The sequence below is a fragment of the Suncus etruscus genome, chromosome 15, assembly GCF_024139225.1.
Source record: "Suncus etruscus isolate mSunEtr1 chromosome 15, mSunEtr1.pri.cur, whole genome shotgun sequence".
NCBI lineage: Eukaryota > Metazoa > Chordata > Mammalia > Eulipotyphla > Soricidae > Suncus > Suncus etruscus.
In genome coordinates this window covers 21,275,253-21,296,416 of record NC_064862.1, presented here as the reverse complement: position 1 = coordinate 21,296,416, position 21,164 = coordinate 21,275,253, and the positions used below count along the sequence as shown (strand labels likewise).

General features: G+C 47.9%; 1 protein-coding gene across 1 annotated transcript in view; it reads right to left on the bottom strand.

Moving 5' to 3' along the window:
• Window positions 1-21,164, bottom strand: part of RPH3A (rabphilin 3A) — a 70,599-nt gene that overhangs the window by 31,781 nt on the left and 17,654 nt on the right. Inside the window, exons 3-5 of the mRNA XM_049789388.1 lie at window positions 14,782-14,869; window positions 8,402-8,413; window positions 239-376 (exon numbers count right to left, since the gene is read on the bottom strand). Of these exons, the coding sequence (XP_049645345.1) occupies window positions 239-376; window positions 8,402-8,413; window positions 14,782-14,852 (221 nt within the window). The 5' untranslated portion in view covers window positions 14,853-14,869. The remainder of the gene's footprint in view (window positions 1-238; window positions 377-8,401; window positions 8,414-14,781; window positions 14,870-21,164) is intronic.

Genomic DNA, 21,164 nt, shown 5'->3' with positions numbered 1-21,164 from the left:
AGTTTCTCCAGCCACCAACACCCCTTATTTCTCTTGGCAGCACCCCTTGGACCCTCTCAGTTCCTCCTCTTTCTTCTCACCCCATTGCAGGTGATCAGGATTCGAGTCCTGCCTGGATAGCAGCCTGGTGGGAGATGAATGGCAAACCCCCTCTCCCAAGGCTGTCCCAGACCCTCCCACAGCCCAGACTCGTGCCCCTCAGTCCTGGTGGCACCCGGTGCAGTTCCAGTATCCTTACCCAATGCGCTCCTGCTCCAGCGCCTCCATCTTCTCTGCGCGTGCAATCACACTGTTTATGATCTCCTTCTCCTCATCTGTCAGCTCATCCTGCTTCCTCGGGCTGCCAGCTTGACCACCGGACCAGCCCCCCTGCAGCCTGAAAGGGGAAGGAGAAGGCGTGAAGCCCTGCCTGAGTTGGGGAAATGGTCCCACCGCATGGTTCTAGGCCAGATTCCTCAGCCTGCTCAGAGCTTTGATAGCTCTTGTGAGCACTGAAGAGTGAGCCCTGGGCATGCATCCCCCCATCATGGCGGCTCCAAGGTTCATTCTCACTCAATGCTTAGTCTGTGGCGGTCCTTCCCTATTGTGTGGTTTGCAAAGAAGCTTTTAGAAATGGCGGAGGGGCAAAGCTTTGCTCATGCCAAGACCTTGCCCCAGCAGGTATGTCACTGAGGAGGTGGGATGGGGGCTTGCTGAGAAATTTATTAAAATTGGTTTTTAGTTTTGGGTCACATTGGTGATGCTCAGAGCTTACTCCTGGCTCTACACTCAGGAATCACTCCTGGTGGGCTTGGGGGGCAGTGGGGGCATGCCAGTGGTTGAACCTGAGTTGGTCGCATGCCAGACAAATGCCCTATACACTGTGCTATCACTGTAGCCTCGTAAAACCAGGAGTTATTTAGAAAGCAAAGCTTGCTGGTCCCCTGATAGCACCTATCCTCCTTAAAAGGGGAGAAACAGCTTCCATGAGAAATGGAGGTCCATGAAGGATGGAGAGTCCATGGCAGATGGGAGATCCATGGGTGATGGGTCCTGTGGGAGGGTGGAGGGTCCATGGGGAGATGGAAGGCTGCTAACAAAGGGGTCACAGGGCAGCTAGGCAAAATCAGCATGAAAATGGAGGCCAAGAGCTGACAGCAGATGCTTATTGTGGTTTTCCCTTGTTTTGTTTGTTTATTTGTTTGTTTTGTTTTGTTTTGGTTTTTGGGCTACCCGGCAGTGCTCGGGGTTACTCTGTCTCTGTGCTCAGAAATCACTCCTGGCTGGGGGGGGGAGGGGCACGCATATGAATTGCCTGGGATCAAACCCCAGTCCTTCCTGGGTTGGCCACCTGCAGGGCAACGCCCTCAGCTATGCTGAAAATTGGGAGGGGAACTGTGATGTCGGACTGGGCTCCAGAATCTCCAGTGGCTGCTTAGGACTAGCCCTTGGCAGGGTCAACCTTCCAACCTTGCCAACCTGAGTGCTGCAAACTGGCACCAAGATACTCCTTTGTGGAGGGCTCAGGGGTCACTGCCTGGATTCCTGTCCTGTTGTTCGTAACCCATGGAGACAGCTCCAGATCCTTGCAGGGAGAACAGCTGTGGGCTTTGCAGTGGGAGGTGCTGTGTGCCCTGACACTAACCTTGCCAGGACCCTGGTCCTGTTTACTCTCCTGGATAACTGTGTCCTTGGGGTACACACAGGTCAAGCTGCTGGAGGCAGGGTGCACTGGGCCGGAATCCCTGCTTCACTGCCACCCAAGGCCCCTCCAAGGTCAGCCTGGCCTCCAGCAGAGCCTAGACCCAGAATTCTGTCTGAAAGCACCAATGTTTCTGGTGTTGAGCCAGAAGGTGAGAACCACCCCACCATCTACTTCAGAAAGTTTTCAGACTCTCTCCCTCTAGGACTCTGGGGCACAGTTGCATAGAGCTTGTCCCACTGAGGTTCCTCAGACAGAAAGGCCTTTACCAAGACCAACTTCTCCCCATCTCACTGGTTTGCTTCTGAATAAAAATATCTAGATCAGAACTGGAGAGATAGCACAGCAGTAGGGCATTTGCCTTGCACACGGCCAACCCAAGACGAATGGTGGTTCGAATCCCGGCATCCATATGGTCCCCGTGTCTACCAGAAGCGACTTCTGAGCATAAAGCCAGGAGTAACCCCTGAGCCACTGGGTATGACAAGAAAGAAAGAAAGAAGAAAGAAAAAGAAAGAAGAAGAAAGAAGAAAAGAAGAAGAAAGAAAGAAAGAAAGAAAGAAAGAAAGAAAGAAAGAGAAAGAAAGAAGAAGAAAGGAAAGAAAGAAAAGAAAGAAAGAAGAAAGAAAAAGAAAGAAAAAGAAGAAAGAGAAAGAGAGAGAGAGAGGAGAGAGAAGAGAGAAAGAAAGAAAAGAAAGAAAAGAAAGAAAGAAAAAGAAAGAAAGATAAAGAAAGAAAAAAGAAAGAAAGAAAGATGGAGAGAGAGAAAGAAAGAAAAAGAAAGAAAGAGAGAAAGAGAGAGAAAGAGAGGAGAAAGAGAGAAATAAGAAAGAAATAAATAAAGAAAAAAAAGAAAGAAAAATAAAGAAAGAAAGAAGAAAGGAAAGAAAGAAGGAAGGAAAGAAAGAAAGAATCGAAAGAAAGAAGAAAGAATAAACAAAAAAAGAAAGAAAGAAAGAAGAAAGAAAGAAGAAAGAGAAAAAGAAAGAAAAAGAAAGATCGAAAGAAAAAGAAAGAAAGAAAGAAAGAAGAAAGAAAGAAAGAAAGAAGAAAGAAAGAAAGAAAGAAAAGAAGAAGAAAGAAAGAAGAAAGAAAGAAAGAAGGAAAGAAAAGAAAGAAGAAAGGAAGGGAAGGAAGGAAGGAAGGAAGGAAGGAAGAAGAAAGAGAAAGAAGGAAAGAGAAAGAAGGGAAGGAAGGAAGGAAGGAAGGAAGGAAGGAAGGAAGGAAGGAAGGAAGGAAGGAAGGAAGGAGGAAGGAAGAAGGAAGGAAGGAAGGAAGGAAGAAAGGAAGGAAGGAAGAAGAAAAGAAAGGAAAGTCTAAAATCAGGGTCTCAGTGATAGTACAACAGGGAGTTGTACAACAGGGATAGTACAACAGGATAGTACAACACCCCAAAAAAAGGGTGTTGTTTTTTTTTGGGAGGGGGGTTGTTTTTGGGTCCATCAGCAGCGCTCAGGGTTACTCTGGCTCTATGCTCAGAAATTGCTCCTGGCAGGCTCAGGGGACCATATGGGATGCTGGGATTCAAACCACCATCCTTCTGCATGAAAGGCAAATGCCTTACCTCCATGCTATCTCTCTGGCCCCAAAAGGGTGGTTTTTAAATCAGGAGTTTTAGTGCTCTGGATCCTGACCACCCTGCATATTTTTTCAGGGGTCTGGCACTCCTTGGACAGGAGTGGCCAAGAGAGGCAGCAGGGATCCTGGCTGGAACCTGGGAGCCAGTATAGAGACTGATTTTTATTAGTGCAACCCCTCAGAGGGTTTTGGAAGGGGTCAGCAGGAGCCACCAGAACCACCATGGATGCCTCAACCCAAAGGAAGTAAATCCTGACTCAGGGGGGGAAGGTGGCACTAGAGGTAAGGTGTCTGCCTTGCAAGCGCTAGCGTAGGCGGACCGCGGTTCGATCCCCCGGCATCCCATATGGTCCCCCAAGCCAGGGGCGATTTCTGAGCGCATAGCCAGGAGTAACCCCTGAGCTTCAAACGGGTGTGGCCCAAAAACCAAAAAAAAAAAAAAAAATCCTGACTCAGAGGAGACTCTAGCCAGTGCCTTTTCCTTCAAACCCTCAGAGGACTCACACTCCTTTCGGCCTCCCACCTCCGTCCTTCACATCAGGCCCACAAGAGTCGAGAAACAAATACCCACCATATGTCCCTATTAATAAGCAATTTCTCCCAAGAAGCATGATAGAACTGATTTATGTTAGTACATAAATGCTCTGAGGCGTTAAACAGCCTCCAAAGAAAATTAATCCTTTTTCTTCCCTTTCTTCTCTCCCCTCCCCGGAAGCCAACACATGGGTCCCATAAACAAGAAAACAAAACATAGCAGCCAGTTGACCCATCCAACATTCTGTGCCATCCAGCTGGCCCACCTGTCTGGTGAAAATGCTCCCATCAGAATAAAATGGGTGCATGAGGGAGGCTGAGGTGGCCCATTAGAAGGAGCAGGGATCCCAGATGCTAATCCTTGAAGCCAGAGCAAAAAAAAATTTTTTTTTGGATTTTGGGCAACACCCTATGACGGACGCTCAGGGGTTACTCCTGGCTCTGCGCTCTGAAATAGCTCCTGGCTTGGGGCCTGAGAGATAGCATGGAGGTAAGGCGTTTGCCTTTCATGCCGAAGGATGGTGATTCAAATCCCAGCATCCCATAAAGTCCCCCAAGCCAGGAGCAATTTCTGAGCGTGGATCTAGGAGTGACTCCTGAGCACTACCAGGTGTGCCCCCCCCCCAAAAAAAAAAGAAATCGCTCCTGGCTTGGGAGATTATATGGGATGCCAGGGAATTGAACCATGGTCCAACCTTGGTCAGACGCATGCAAGGCAAACACCTTAACTGTTACACCATCACTCCGGCCCCAGAGCAAATTCTATCTTCAACACTCCATCCTGGTGCTCTTTTTGCTACTTTTTGTTTGTTTGTTTGTTTGTTTGGGTTTTTTGGGGGGAATCATACCCGGCAGTGCTCAGGGGTTACTCCTGGCTCTACGCTCAGAAATTGCTCCAGGCAGGTTGGGGGAATCATATGGGATGCCAGGATTTGAACCACTGTCCTTCTGCATGCAAGGCAAATGTCTTACCTCCATGCTATCTCTCTGGCCCCTCTTAGCCACTTTTGGGCTTTTCCTGTGCTGTCTAGCTCACAAGAAGCCTCCCACCACCCTGCTCCCTCCTGGGATTTAGTTTATTCATTAAGGCTTCCAGAAAGTTCTCTCATAGCTGGAGCTGTCAGTAGAACGCTTGCTTGCATTTGATCCAGGTTCGATTTCTGATCTCCTATGGATCCTCAAACAATTCCAGGAGAAATTAAAGAGTGCAGAGCCAGAAATAAGCTCTGAGCTTTGCTGGATGTGGCCCCAAAACAAACAAACAAAACAAAACAGAGGTCAGAGTGATAATACAATGGGTTTTGCATGTGGCTGACCTGGGTTTGATCCCCAGTATCCCATATAGTCCTATGAACCTGCCAGGAGTAATTTTTGAGGAAGAGCCAGGAGTAACCCCTGAGCACCACTGGGTGTGGCCCCCCAAACAAAACGAAACAAACTGGAAGTTCTCCCATCAGGCCTCCTGGAATCAGGCCTGGGTCCCCTTTAGTGTTCCCAAAACCCACATCTCTGTGTGTGCTGGGCAGCAGGCATCAGTGATTCTGTATCTGCTTGCCCTTGGGCCTCTGTGGACACAAGATCACACTTCTCCTGTCCCTGTCACCCCAGGTCTGGTGCTCAGCTGACTCTGTGAGATCATGAGGGCAATGAAGGACTGAGTGGGGGAGAGAGACATATACACACCCTCTCCACTTCAGACACGGGGAGCCTTGGGATTCCCTCCTGTGGGGCTAACATCTGTGACCACCTCCCCTCCTCTCTTCTGGGCCTGAAGAGTCTCTACCAGAGAATCTGGCCCCCGGAGAGTTTCAGAAGCCAACATCAGAGATTGCTTCAACCTCTGCTGGCTCCGAGCTCTCCTTTGACAGAGAAACTGAAGCAGGGAGCCATGAGAAGTAGTTCCCTCATTAATTGCTGATCAGTATTGGTGAAATCTTGAAGGACCCTAGGCCCGACGACCCGGTCGGTCACAAACACCAACCCATGCAGCTATGATCATTCTAAATAAATCTGTGGTGCCTCTCTTGATGGCACATTTGCACGCATGTCAGTTATCTAGACACAATGCCTGTGACAAGACAGTGTCGCTGTGTGAGTCAAGCCTCTCACTCTGGTGCCTTCTTCCAATTTGCAAAGCTTTCCTCTGCATTTCTCCTGATGCTGCTTGAAGAGGTTTCCCAGCTACTCGTAAAGACTCAAAAAGGTCCGGCGTTAGGGCATTTGCCTTGCACACGGCTGACCCACAACGAACATAGGTTTAATCCCCGGTGTCCCATATGGTGCACTAGCCAGGAGCGATTTCTGAGGGCAGAGCCAGGAGTAACCCCTGAGCACCGCCGGGTGTGACCCAAAAAAACAAAAAGAAAGGAAGGAAGGGAGGGAGGGAGGGGGAGAGAGAAAGAAAGAAAGAAAGAAAAGAAAAGAAAGAAAGAAAAGAAAGAAAGAAGAAAAGAAAGAAAAAGAAAGAGAAAAGAGAAAAGAAAGGAAAGAAAAGAAAGAAAGAAGAAGGAAGGAAGGAAGGAAGGAAGGAAGGAAGGAAGGAAGGAAGGAAGGAAGGAAGGAAGGAAGAGGAAGGAAGGAAGGAGGGAGGGAGGAGGGGGGGAGGGAGAGGGGGAGGGGAGGGAGGGAGGGAGGGAAGAGGGAAGGAGGGAAGGAGGGAGAGGAGGGAGGGAGGAAGAAAAGGAGGGGGAGGGGGAAGGAGGGGAGATGGAAGAAAGGAAGGAGGGAGGGAAGGACGGAGGGAGGGAGGAAAGGAGGGAGAAGGAAGGAAGGAGGGACGGAGGGAGGGAGGGAGGGGAGGAGGTGGAGGGAGGGAAGGAGGGAGAAGGAAGGAAGGAAGAAGGAAGGAAGGAAGGAAGGAAGGAAGGAAGGAAGGAAGGAAGGAAGGAGGAAGGAAGGAAGGGAGGGAGGGAGGGAGGGAGGGAGGGAGGAAGGAAGAAGGAGGAAGGGAGGGAGGGAGGGAGGAGGAGGAAGGAAGGAAGGAAGGAAGGAAGGAAGGATGGAGGGAGGGGGGGAGGGAGGGAGGGAGGGAGGGAGGGAGGGAGAGGAGGAAGGAGGGAAGGAGGGAGAGGAGTGAGGGAGGAAGAAAAGGAGGGGGAGGGAGGGAAGGAGGGAGATGGAAGAAAGGAAGGAGGGAGGGAAGGACGGAGGGAGGGAGGAAGGAGGGAGAAGGAGGAAGGAGGAGGGACGGAGGGAGGGAGGGAGGGGAGGAGGTGGAGGGAGGGAAGGAGGGAGAAGGAAGGAAGGAAGAAGGAAGGAGAAGAAGGAAGGAAGGAAGGAAGGAAGGAAGGAAGGAAGGAAGGAAGGAAGGGAAGGGAGGGAGGGAGGGAGGGGGGGAGGGAGGAGGGAGGAAGGAAGGAGGAAGGGAGGGAGGGAGGGAGGGAGGAAGGAAGGAAGGAAGGAAGGAAGGAAAGGAAGGAAGGAAGGAAGGAAGGAAGAGGAAGGAAGGAAGGAAGGAAGGAAGGAAGGAGAAGGAAGGAGGAAGAAGGAAGGAAAGAAATGGATCCTGGGCTAAGGGCAGAGGCTGGGAGTGAGAACAGGGCCAGGGAATCCAAGGGACTTCATGTGGTGACTCAGGTGGCCCTTTGAAGGGATAGGGGTCACAGGATATCGCAGGCACCCCATACGCCCCGTGCTGCTCTTTGTGACAGCGGTCATCTAAGCTCAATTCTCTGGACATAGTGTTCCTTGGCCCAGAATGGCCTGGAATGTGTTGTGACCATTCCTGCAGCCCAGTAATAGTGGATGTGAGGGATGACCTAAAGGGCTTTTCTCACACTTCGATGAAGGTGAGGGAGGACTCCAGGTGGTGTCAGGAGGTCTGGAGCTGAGTTGTCCTTGGCCTGAGCATATGGTACTGCTGGGTCCTGTGGTTCCTGGATTTCTGGGCTGCTCTGGTAGTTCTGGGGGACCTTCAAACTTCAGGAGACACCCTAAAATTCTTAGGAGAGCCTGTGGTGCAGGAAATCAAACCTACAATACCCTAACCACTGAACCATCGAACCAAACCACATACCTAAATCCCTGGTCAGAAAATTTTTTGTGTGTTTGTTTTGAGCCACATCCAGTGGTGCTCCGTCATCACTCCCAGCTCTGCACTCAGAAATCATTCCTGGCAGGCTCAAGGAACCAAATGGGATGCCGGGGATTGAACCGGGTTGGCCACATTCAAGGTAAACACCCTAGCCGCTGTGCTCTCTCTCCAGCCTTAGATCAGAACGTTTTTAAACTTCCAACTCCTTTCCTCAACTTGAGGGTGGTAGGTATTTTATTTGAATAACTTGAACTTGTTTTTAGATATATAAAAATTTTCTACTTCCCTCGGAGTAGAATGATAAGACACTTGTCTTGCATGTGGCTGTCTTGGGTTCGATCCCTGACACCCCCTGGGAACTGCCAGAAGTTATCCTTGAGCACTACTGAGCTAGGTGTAAATCCTGAGCACTGCCGGGTGTGCCTCCCCCCTCAAAAATAAATTGCTGCTTCTTTTGTAAACCCTTTTTAGAGACAAAATACCTTGATCAGAAAAGAGACAAAATTTAGCTTATAAAAAAAGGAAATAAGCCCCCCCCACCCTCGCCAGTGCCACCACCACCCACAAATACTCACTGTTCTTTATCACTGAAGGAAGGCAAAGAAAGAAGAGAAAGAAAAAAAAAATGAGCAAAGTGAGGAAAGAATTCACCACCCACAGTGCCGGGACACCACATCGCTTTACATGACAACGACCTACTTCCATTTTTCTCCCTATAATTATCTTATTTTAGTGCAGCTGAAACAAGGCTGGAGCAATGTGGGCTTGTGTTCAAATGGTCGGTCTGTTCAGTTCATTAATAAGCAGAGCTGCTGGCTTCTGCATTTGAGGACTGGTCTCGGGACACTCACGAGAGGTCCCCGGGGCTCACAAGATGAGCCCCGTTCTTCGAATTTGTGGTTTCAAGCCTTGAGGAATCAAGGTAAATGAAGGTAAAGGGCAGTGTGTCTCCAGAACTCTCCAACCACCCAGAAGTAAATCCTGGACTGCCCCTGCTTGAGGAAGCGAGTTATCTTCACAGTTCAATGCAACCAGAAGCAGAGCCTTGCTTGTGCCTCAGTTTCCCCTTTAAATTGCTCATGCACAGACTTGGAAGCCATAGAGAAGTTCTATCTTGGCTTACCACACCGGTGGCAGACCCAGTCCCTCAACGTGTCTCGACCACACAGCCTTGCAGTATGCCTCAAACACTTCTGGGTTCCAGGGGGAGAGAAGGGCTATGAATATCCCCCAAGAACAAGGTGACCCAGTTGGAGTGATAGCACAAGCAGGAAGGAAGTTTTTCTGGCAAACTATCAGTCTGGGTTCGAACCTCAGCATCCCATATAGGATTCCCCCAGAGCCTTCCAGGAGTTATTTTATTCCTGCATGCAGAGCCAGGGGTAACCCTTGTGTACAGCTGGTTGGAATGAAGACACACCCACCCACAAAGAACTACATGGCCCTGGCTGATCAGCTGTGAAGGAAGCCCTGATTTTCTTCATTTGCTGCAGAAAGGTACCCAGAGTTTCTACGTCAGCATCTCTAGATGCAGTCGTGGTGTGATTCACCCTTTGGCACTGGTTTGGGAAATGACTTGAATATCTGAAGGAAATGCGGGAGCAGCCGGCCAGCTGGCTGCGTTCCTGGGAGCCCAGGACACATCGGTGTGCTGTGTCCCACTTGCAAACAGAATTCCAGTGTCATAAGGCCAACTGTTTGGCTTTCGAAGGAAGCCCCAATGGAGGGGATTTTAATTCACTGACGTTTCTTCCATCAAAGAAACCTTCTACTCCAGCCACCCTTTGGGTAACTGTTTATCTTAGACAAACACTTTTTGTCCCCTCCACCCCATGGAATAGTCTTTGCAAAGTCAGTCTGGCTCTGAAAGAACACTGATAGACAACCTAAAGAAATCAAAACATTTTCTTTTTTTTTTTTTTTTTTTTTTTGCTATTTTGAAGACAAATTTTAAAAATTACTACCATATTATAAAAAGAAGCCCATTTCTATAAAGTGTTGAGGGCATAAAATCGCAGCAAAAATGGAACATATTTGGGACAGGAGAGATAGTAGAGGGTAAGAGGATAAGGTGTTTGTCTTGTAGGCAGCTGACCTGGGTTCGATTCCCTAAAACCAATATGGTCCCCTGAGCACTGCCAAGAGTATTTCCTGAGTGCAGAGCCAGGAGGAACCCTGGGACACCGCCAAGCATGGCCCCAAAGCGAAACAGAAAGTAACATTTTTCTGTAGGAAAAAATTATTCCACTGAAACTTAATGGAAACACAGAAATAAAGTTGGTGGTTAAGAGGGGAAAAGAGAAAATGTAAAATGAAGGTGAAAAAGAGAAATTGGAGCCTTACCATACAAACAAGCCCCAAATTTTAAAATCCTTTGATTATTTTATAATGGAGACAACTCTCAACCACCTTTTAAAATGTATTATCTTGTTGGGGCAGGAGAAATAGTACAGTGGTAGGGCATTTGCCTTGCATGCAGTTGATTCAGGATGAATGGTGGTTTAATTCCTGGCATCCCATATGGTCCCTCGAGCTTGCCTGGAGCAATTTCTGAGTGCAGAGCCAGGAGTAACTCCTGAGCACCACCGGGTGTGACCCAAAAAGAAACAAACAAAAAATATTATCTTGCTTCAGTATTTGACGACCTGACCTCTATTGAGTTTCAGCTTTGAGATTCATACAAATCAAGACTGCTCCAGTGTAGCTCAAGGGCTGCTGGAAAGATAGCAAATTTACCCAAGCAACACCACCTCCTTCCCAAACAAAATCCGACTTCAACAAGATTAAAACTTGTCGCAAAAGATGCTGTTTTCTTTCATATCAAAAGGTAAGGGCTTGACTGAAAATTATCTTTGCAAAGTGTGTATCCACAACCTATTTTATTTTGTTTTTTGTTTTGTTTTGTTTTGTTAGTTTTTGGGGTCACACCCGGCAGGACTCAGGGGATAATCCTGGATCTAAACTCAGAAATCGCTCCTGGTAGGCTCTGGGGACCATATGGGATGCTGGGATTCAAACCACCTTCTGTCCTGGATTGACTGTGTGCAAGGCAAAGGCTCTATCACTGTATTATATCTCTCCGGCCCCTACAACCTATTTTAAAAGCCCATCAAGCCAAGCAAGAAGATAATGAACCTGATTCTGAAGGGACATGAGACTTGAGCAGACATTTTGCTCTAGAGACCAAGAACTATGAGAGGAGGTTCTGGCCATTAAACACCCCTACTCCATCCCACCCCCTGGGGAAATGTAGAGATACTTCCCTGCTCAGAGGTGACAATGGAGAAAATCACTCATGGCCTCTCTGCCCGTGATGGGGTGAGTTGGGGAAAGCGAGACTCCCAGACACCGCAGGTGGAAACTGAAAACCGTGGAACTAATTTGGGAAACAGCACACCCACTGATCATAAGACTGAGATAGTCTCACCCCAGTGTGTGTGTGTGTGTGTGTGTGTGTGTGTGTGTGTGTGTGTGTGTGTGTGTGTGTGTGTGTGTGTGTATGTTTACTCAGGCAAGAACAAAAGCTGTGTCAACGTGAAACTCTGGCTTGTTGTCATTTAAAAAAAAAAGAAATTAGAAACAACCCATATGTCTATCAATAAGGGAATAGATGAAACTATTATTCTTATCTACTCAGTGAAACTTTGTTCAACAATAAGACCCCAAAACTATGTAGGTGAGACTTAAAGGGAAGTACCGCCTCTCCCCTCCCCACCCACCCCCAAAAAAGAGTGCAGGCTGCTAGACTTTATTTATAAAAAATATCCCTGTAAAAGCAAACTAGTTAATACTTACAGAAAGAAGACCATGAATGGAGGAGAGGGGGACAGGATGGAGAAAGGAGGCCTGCCTACAGATACACACACACACACACACACACACACACACACACACACACATCGAACTGTTTTTCCAATGTATATTTGGTGATGGTTTTATTAGACAATTTGACAAAGAAGAAGGGAAATGCTGGAACTGAATGAGGAACAGATATCTGAGCTCAAGCAATGCTTGTAAATGCATCAGGGCAGTTGCTAAAGCCAGGCCATGAGTCTTGTAGGTGGGAGGTTGAACTTGTACCCACTCGAAGTCAGGGCCCAAGTAGTCCTCTCACCCTTCTCACCCCATTCCTGGAAATGAGGTCACAAATGTGGGAGGGAGAAAAACACTCTTGGGGTTGGTTCTCAGAGAGAGCTTGCAGTAGGGATGCTAAACAGGTGGGGTGAGTGAAAGTGTAGAGAGAAAGAAGGCCGGTTGAGGGCTGAGCAGCCAGTCTGAGGGAAAGCCACTGGGGCCAACGGGAAACACCCACAGAAAGTAGCTGAGTTCGGATGTATGCAAATGTACCATGGTGACTTGGGACAGAGAGATAGCACAGTGAGTAAGGCATTTGCCTTGTACTCAGCCAACACAGACTGACCTGAGTTCAATCTCTGGGTTCGATCCTCAGCATCCCATATGGTCTCACAAGCCTGCCAGTAGTGACTCCTGAATGCAGGGCCAGGAGTAACCTCAGACCTCTGCCGAGTATGGCCCAAAAATTAAAAAAAAAGAGGTGGGTAGGGGACAGGGGTGCTGACACCCCAAATCCACTTATCACTTTTCCATCCCCTGTGCTCCCAAATCATCTGTGTGATTATAGTTAAAAGCACCAGGAACACGGATAATCCATTTGTTTGCCTTGTGGGTTTGATTTCACAAATAATAATCAGAAAATGGGCTTTTTACTCTATTTCCTACCTAGCAGATCATTGCCAAGACCAGCAACCTTGCACAGTTCAAAGCAACAGGTCGGCAGATGGCTTTCCAGGATGCTCGGGGTTACTCCTGGCTCTGCACTGAGGAATCACTCCTAGAGGGACTCGGGGGACCATATGGGAGGCTGTGACTAGAACCACAGGATGGGGGCCCGGAGAGATAGCACAGTGGAGTTTGCCTTGCAAGCAGCGGATCCAGGACCAAAGGTGGTTGGTTCGAATCCCGGTGTCCCATATGGTCCCCCGTGCCTGCCAGGAGCTATTTCTGAGCAGAAAGCCAGGAGTAACCCGTGAGCACTGCCGGGTGTGACCCAAAGACAAAAAAAAAAAAAAAAAAAGAACCACAGGATGGCATAAAAGGAAAGCACCCTACCTGCTGTATTATTTCTCCAGCCCCTACACTGAGCTTTTTTTTTTTTTTTATCACAATGCAATTTAGAGATGAACCACCAAAAATAATGATAGGGCAGAGTCCTTTCAAATGCTTGGGAATTTTAAACTGCACCTCTCAATACCTCTTGGGTTGAAAGAAAGGATTCTGAGAAAAAGATTGCAGCCTATAGGAATGAGAAGGAAGGAAAACAATATCTGAGAGTTTGGGGGATCGTAGGAATGTGGTATTTGGTGCTTATTCATACTCAATCCTCCATATTAGAAAAGAATGAAAGCTTATATGCATGTGGGAAGTAGGCTGAGGAGTTGGGCTAATAAACCCCAATGAAGGAGAAAGGATAATGAAATAGGAGCAGAAATGAAGGCAATAGAAATGGCAAAGGAATATTGAATCACAAAGACGCACATTATTTTTCAACCTTGAGATCCTTTCAAGGAGAAAGTGTCAGTCAGCTGCCTGCTGGTCTGTAATTCCTTGTATCACAGCTGAGCTCCAAGAAATGGAGAAAAAAGTCTCAAAGTCTCAGACTCAGTCTTGGGGCCTTGGTGAGGCTACAGCTTAATAACTTGGTGTCTTTTCATTATATTAATTTTTACATGTGTTCATGAGAAGTGTGAGTTGATCATCCCTTTACATCCTCCGATGGTCTAAAAATGCCCTTGCTAAATAAAGAGATCCATGTTTCAAGAGTAAGTGTAGAGAAAAATAACACCAGTAATTTTTTTTTTTTTTTTTTACCCTTCAGCTGAAATTGGGAAGCTGAAATTGTCTGCCTTGGCCAGAGGATTCCTTTGGAAAGACAAATGTGGTTCTCCAATCAGGAGATATCCTTGTTTTAAAATCCTCTTCGCATGCTTAGAGCAAGCCATTTCCTTGTCCAAAAATGATCATATTCTGGCCAGAATAATAGCACAGCATGTAGAACATTTACCTTGCACTTGGTTGACCCAGGCTTAATTCCCAGCATCCCATACAGTCCCCCAAGCCTGCGAGGAGTAATTTTTGAGCACAGAGCCAGAAGTAACCTGTGAATGCTGCTGAGTGTGTCCCCTCACCCCCTCCAAAAAAGATAATCTTCTCAAATAGCCTTCCTACTTAGGATCTGAATCCTGAAACTGGGGTGTGAATGCCACCCAACATGATCTCACAGGAGGACCCAGTTTCCAATGCCCCGAAATCACCACAAGTGCTGGGCAAGTGCCAGGTGCAGGCTGGCTTTTGGCAACAGGAGAGGAAACAGTGAGGACTGTGGATAGATAATATGAGCCCATCTTCTGGGCTCCTGCCAGTGGCTGCCTCATGAAACAGGTTTGGGGCTGTCAGTGCTTCTAGTACTTAAGGAGAAGCCAGAAATCCAGGCTTTGATGTGACATGTCCCCACTTTTAAATGAGGGACCCTAAGTGTTAAAAACAAGAACACATTTTTCAAGTCAGAGCCAGCCAGGGACTAACCTCTCAGACCCTAAGATCTGGTCCAACTTTTTTTTCTAACTGATAAGGGAAGTGAGGTCCAGAGAGAGGAAAGAGGAACCTTGGAAGGGTCACACTGCCATCAATTATCAGTCACTGAGATCCAGAACCAGGTCTGCCTCTGACCACCAGAGCAATGCTGTCTCCGCTCTGTGACCTCTTTATTTTAAAATCAAGAGCTCAGAGCTTAAATCTGGTGGTTCCAACCTATCAAAGTGATGCGAAGAATCAAGATGTTTCTGCAAAGAAAGTCACACTGCTTCACTTCCCCACTCGAAAATCACTGATCGAGACATCTTGGACCCTGATGGCCACAGGAGAACTCAAGACTTACTTGGACTGAAGAGGCCTGTCACTGGGACATGTCCACCGGCTGGAGCCGCTGCTGAATACAGTGTCGGTCATGGCAGAGTTCGGGACGCCTGAAAAACACCAACCCAGAGAGAATGTGGCTATTAGTCGTTGAACCTCTGTCCCCAAGTTCCTGTGCTGAATATGTGCTCCTGTGCTCAAGGAGAGAGTTTCACTGGGGTCCATCCATGAGGAGGGTTCATGCCCTGCTGGGAAGGGTGGACTCCCTGGGGGCAGGAGTGGGCTGGTGTGGGGTGCTCCTTCCCTTTGATCCTGCTCCTCCTATTCCCCACTACCAACTGCTGCCACATAGAGGATCGGACAGTCCAGGCACACACTGAGATCTGAGCACTAGCCCAGGGCTGTCTGTCGAAGATAGCCTCATTTCCTTGGCAGCCCAAGAAACAACACATGCAATACACATGTGAACACATATGCAATACACACATGTGAACACACACAGGCATACACTTTCATTCACACACCCCCCCGTTGCATTAAATAATTAACGATGGTTGCTGGATAGAGGTGGATGGATGGAGGGATTTTTCTCTGCCATCCCAGGCCATGTGGCTCTGCAATCCCCATTCAGCTGGCGGGTCCCAGGTTTAGGTGAACGGCGGAATCAGACTCATCCAGAGACAGGCATCAGGAAGCATCAACTTTATTCATGCCCTATCCACCACATGTGTGGCCTATATCATAACCTTTTAAGCATTTGCTATTCTTAGCTAGCCCTGCATCTTAACTCCTTTCAGCCATCTTCCATTTGACCTTCATGCTGACCCAAAGACCAAAAATGGGCCTAATCCCCCTGGGTCAAAGGCCTTATCTACCTTTTCCAAGACCCCTCCCAGGAATGGGCGGGATGAGGCTTCACCCCCCCCCCCAATTTGTGGTTGTAAATTCTGGAGTCAGCTTTGGGTTTTAGTGTTTCAATGTTCTCTACCGGTGGTTCTCACACCCATCAGTGACCCTTTTGATATTCAAACCAAGCCACAGGTAAAAACTGTAAATAAGTGACCGATGCACAAGATTAGAGGCCAACTGGGAGAACTGGGGTGTGTAGGAAGGAAGCAAGCTTAGGAGGGGGCCAGAAAGAGGTTGACAGGCACTGCTCTATCAGTTGAGGGCCACCCAAAAAGTATTCATCTTCTCATACCCAGCGACTTCTCTGAGCCCGGCCACACCCTCCAGGCAGGCTTATAATGGGGATTTCTTTGTGGGTCTCCCCACATCTCTGTTCGGTCTGTGTCAGACAGCTGCCAGGGAGGGCTGGACAGGCGCAAATCCCAACAGTACCACCTTGTCCAACAGTCTTCCTAGTAATTCTACTCCCTAAGAAAAATGAAACCTTAAGTCCGCACTGAAACCAGCACACAGATATTCAAAGTAGCATAATCGGCAACACCCCAATGGGGTGATGGCTCAGTGCTCACAAACTAAGGGGTGGAGAAACAGAACATGACCTGGGAGGCTGCTTGCCATCAGAAGGAGGGAAGTAACAGACACAAGCTTCTCTGCACTTGGCAGGAGAAAGAATTCTCCATGACAAGGGCCAAAGGTTCTGTGCTCTTTGGGACATATCTCAGGTGCATGAACCCTTAAAATCCTGACAATTCCTTTCCTCACAAGGCCCACTTTACCAATGGAGCAGCTGAAGCTTAGAGAGGTGAAGCTACATGACAGAAAGTTCTGGAACCAGGACGAAAACCCAAGAGCAACTCTATTTCCCTAGCCCATATATTAGCCAGCCACCAGAGGGAAACTAAGGCTCAGAGATTAAGGGCCTGGCGGGAAGTCTTAAAGCTCTGGTGGTGATGATGATGACAATGATGATGACGGTGACAGCTAAGAGATTTCTCTCTATGGTAATGAAATTGTCCTGAAACACAATAGTTGCTCAGCTCTGGGAATAGACAAAAAGCCACTGACTGAAGTCTCTGTGTGATGTTTGAGGTAGGTGCCACTGCTTGGGGGAAACTCAGGGATGTATTAAAGCCTAACAGTTCTTTGCCATAAGGCTCAATGTTACTCTTGAGATTGGATAAATAGCACAGCGGTAAAGCATTTGCCTTGCATGCAGCCAACCCAGGATGAAGCTGGGTTCAACTCCTGGCATCCGATATGGTTCCCCGAGCCTGCCAGGAGCGATTTCTGAGCACAGAGCCACGAGTAACCCCTGAGTGCTGCCAGGTATGGCCCAAAAGCAAACAAACAAACCAAAAAAAAAAACAATTACTCTCAGCTTTAGACCAAGAGAAAAGTACTCAGGCACCGAGCCACACTAACAAATGTTTGTGGGACTGCTCATGACATCAAATACCTGAATATGGTCCAACTGCCCAGTGATGAGGGCAAGGGCAAAGAAATTACTGCTGAGATCTAGAGCGATAGTACAGCAGGTAGGATGTTTGCCTTGCATATGGGCAGCCTGGGTTCAATCCCTGGCATCCCATATGGTCCCCTGAGTCCCGCCAGAAGTAATTCCTAAATTACTAAAATTCCTGAACTCTTAAATTACAGAGCAAGGAATAAACCCTGAGCACAGCCAGGTATGGCTCCAACACAAAGCAAAATAAATAAAAGGATCATATATCAATATCAAGTGGGATTTATTTCAGGGATTCAAGAATGGTTTTAAATATATGCAAACCAATTAATATGCTTCACCATATCAAAAAAAGGAAAGATAAGAATCATCTGGTCGGGCCCAGCGGCGTTTGCCTTGCAAGCAGCCGATCCAGGACCAAAGGTGGTTGGTTCGAATCCCGGTGTCCCATATGGTCTCCCGTGCCTGCCAGGAGCTATTTCTGAGCAGACAGCCAGGAGTAACCCCTGAGCATCGCCGGGTGTGGACCAAAAACCAAAACAAAACAAAAAAAAAATTTTTTTTTTAATTTAAATACTTGGGGCCCGGAGAGATAGCACAGCAGCGGTGTTTGCCTTGCAAGCAGCCAATCCAGGACCAAAGGTGGTTGGTTCGAATCCCAGTGTCCCATATGGTCCCCCGTGCCTGCCAGGAGCTATTTCTGAGCAGACAGCCAGGAGTAATCCCTGAGCACCGCCGGGTGTGGCCCAAAAACCAAAAAAAAAAAAAAAATTAAATACTTTTTCGTTAATATTTAAAAAATGTCTCAGCAGCAATCAAATAGTCTTAAACAAAAGCTCTATATGTGATGGTTAAGGTGCATTAACATGATTGCTCATCCTACGTGGCATGTCTGGGCAATAAAGGGCACATCACACTGCAGATGTCAAGTGGTTAGTGTCTGCTCTCTTCCCCTGTATTCAGGTCTCAGCTCTAGGCGGCATTCGCTCCCAAGATGCACAGACATTTCCCCTTCATCTTTTGGAGGGAAAAAGTGCATATTCTGGTATGAAAAATACGGTAAGTACTATACCCACCCAGGTGGCAAAGGACAGAGCTAGGATTTTTCTCACAAGCCTCTATGCCAGACCTCGCTAAATCTCTTTACTCAGCCATGTCCATGAGCATCGTCAAGAAGAAGCTGCAGTAGCCAGAGAGACAGCACAGCAATAAGGCATTTGCTCTGCATGCAGCCAACCCAGGAGGAACCCGGTTCAATTCCTGGTATCCCATTTGGTCCCCCAAGCTTGCCAAGAAGCAATTTCTGAGCACAGAAAGTAACAGGAGTTACCCTGAGTGACCCCTGAGCATTGCTAGGTGTGGCCCAAAATCCAATCAATTAATAAATAAATGAGAAAATAAATAAACTGGAAAAAAAGAAAAGAAGAAGCTGCAAAGATGCAGGAAAGACAACTGATACACGGGCCCGGAGAGATAGCACAGCGGTGTTTGCCTTGCAAACAGCTGATCCAGGACCAAAGGTGGTTGGTTTGAATCCCGGTGTCCCATATGGTCCCCCCGTGCCTGCCAGGAGTTATTTCTGAGCAGACAGCCAGGAATAACCCCTGAGCAATGCCAGGCATGGCCCAAAAACAAAAAAAAACAAAACAAAACCAAAAAGACAACTGATACAGTACTTGGAGTACAAGAAGTAGAAAGTAGGAAAAACAGAAGCTTGAAGCTATTGGTCACTTCAGTCACCACATGAGGAAGGATAAAAGTCAAGCTGAGAGAGACTGATTTCTGAGGCTGCTACTGGAATGCTGGATCCAGCCAGACCTGAATCTCTCATGGCCTTTTATTAAAAACCAATAAAAATAAGAAGAAGAAAAAAGTCAATAATAACTAGAAGTTACTAGGAGTCAGCCTTTCACCCCCCAATCTCAAGTCACATAGGAATAAAAATTGCACCTCTGCAACCCACCTAAGCCCTCTCTGTGTCTTTACAGACTAGTCGCCTCGGAGTCAGCTGAGATCTCAAGGACAATAAAGATGGACTGAAACCAGAAGGAAATTTAAAAAAGGAAGGGCACCAGCCTTTAGCCTTCCCCTCAGCTTTCCTCTCCTCTCTTCCGGCCACAGCTACTCAAGCTCAGACCTCGCAGGACAGGAAAAAACTGGAAAGCATCTTCACCAAGGCCTGCTGAGACCTGCACCGAAGATTAAAATTCAGTGGCAGCAAACAGCACTAATTAAAAGCAAAACTAAGTACTTAATAAGACAAATGAGGTGGCGGTATTAATAGTCAGGATGAGAGAGCTGGCATTAATTAAAAACAAAGACGAATGTGTCCCTTCTCTGAAAGTGTGTGTGTGTGTGTGTGTGTGTGTGTGTGTGTGTGTGTGTGTGTGAGCTTGCACTTGGGAAAAGTTTAAATCTATTTGGCTGCAGACAGATTCTGTATGTGTGGATGGATGGAGAGAATTGTCAGGAGAACCAGGGTCCTGGGGTTGCACCTGGAAAGAAAATCTAAGATGCAGGGACAAACGAAGACCTGAGGGTGCAAAGACTCAGAGACATTCATGTAGATGGAATATATGAGGAACAGAGAAAGGGCTGAGGGTGGAGTGTGGGGTGATCAGTGGACAGAAAGGAGAGAGTGCGATTTAGGGGTGAGGCTTATTTTGAAAAGCCCATGAGGACAGTACCAACAGCCCCAACACTTCCACTCAGACCCAGTGCCCCTCACCCCCTTTTTTTGGAAGACCCAACGGCTGAAACCAAACACACCTTCAGCTGGCAGTTCTGCAAAGTTCCTGGGGGTGCAGGGCTGGGACCAATGTCCTGCTGCTCTTTCCAAGGCTGACAAGGGTTGAGACTGTCTGAGTGATAGCACAGCAGGCAGGGCATTTGTCTTGCCAGTGGCCAACCGGTTTTGATCCCCGGCATTCCATATGGTCCCCTGAGCACCGCCAGGAACAATTCCTAAGTGCAGAGTCAGGAGTAACCCCTGAGGATGGCAGGGGTTAATGAGAATGGTACAAGGTGAACAGCCTTTGGTGACAGCCATGGTGTTTGGTTTCCTTTTTTTTTTTTTTTTTTTTTTTAGTTTTTGGGCCACACCCGGTGGTGCTCAGGGGTTACTCCTGGCTGTCTGCTCAGAAATAGCTCCTGGCAGGCACGGGGGACCATATGGGACACCGGGATTCGAACCAACCACCTTTGGTCCTGGATGGGCTGCTTGCAAGGCAAACACCGCTGTGCTATCTCTCCGGGCCCCCCCCCCCCTTTTTTTTTTTTATAGTTTCGGGCCACCCTCATCAGTGCTCAGATGTTTCTCCTGGCTCTGCACTCAGAAATCACTCCTGACAGGCACGTGGGACCATATGGGATGCCAGGAATCAAACGCGGGTCCATCCTAGGTTGGCCGCGTGCAAGGCGAAAGCTCTACTGCTGTACTATATCTTCGACTCCCCCTCCCAGTCCCCTGGTTTCCTTCGTGATGCCACTTGCAAGCATTCTGGCTGCCCACTACCACCTTGGTAGCCCTGTTCTCTCCCCAAACAAGAGGGGATGTAGGAGTGCAGTCCCAGGTTCCCATTTGGAGAAATGCAAAAAGTCCCCAGGCAGATTGTCTAAAGCCATACCTACTTTATCACTTCCAACACACACACACACACACACACACACACACACACACACACATACACACACTGCTCCTGCCTCCATCATCTCAGGCAGGTGATGATAAAGCTCCCCTGCAGGGCAATCAGCCCCATGAGCTCACAGAATCCAGGGGCAAGACTGAGGAGCCAAGTCTATCATGCCAGACACTAAAATTTGGGGTTCACTTGTTCCTGGTTTGTAAACAGGCAATGTTGTCAAGGAACCAATCTCCGAGTTTCACATGCAACTTCTAGCATGATGCTCAGAACAGCCTGTGGATACCTCCCTAAGGACCCTGGGAATCCTCTGTCATCCTTTTTCCAGATGAAGGCACAGAAGCCCTGAGTCAGGTGTCATTCGTCCAGGAACATGCAGGGCATGTGTCATGT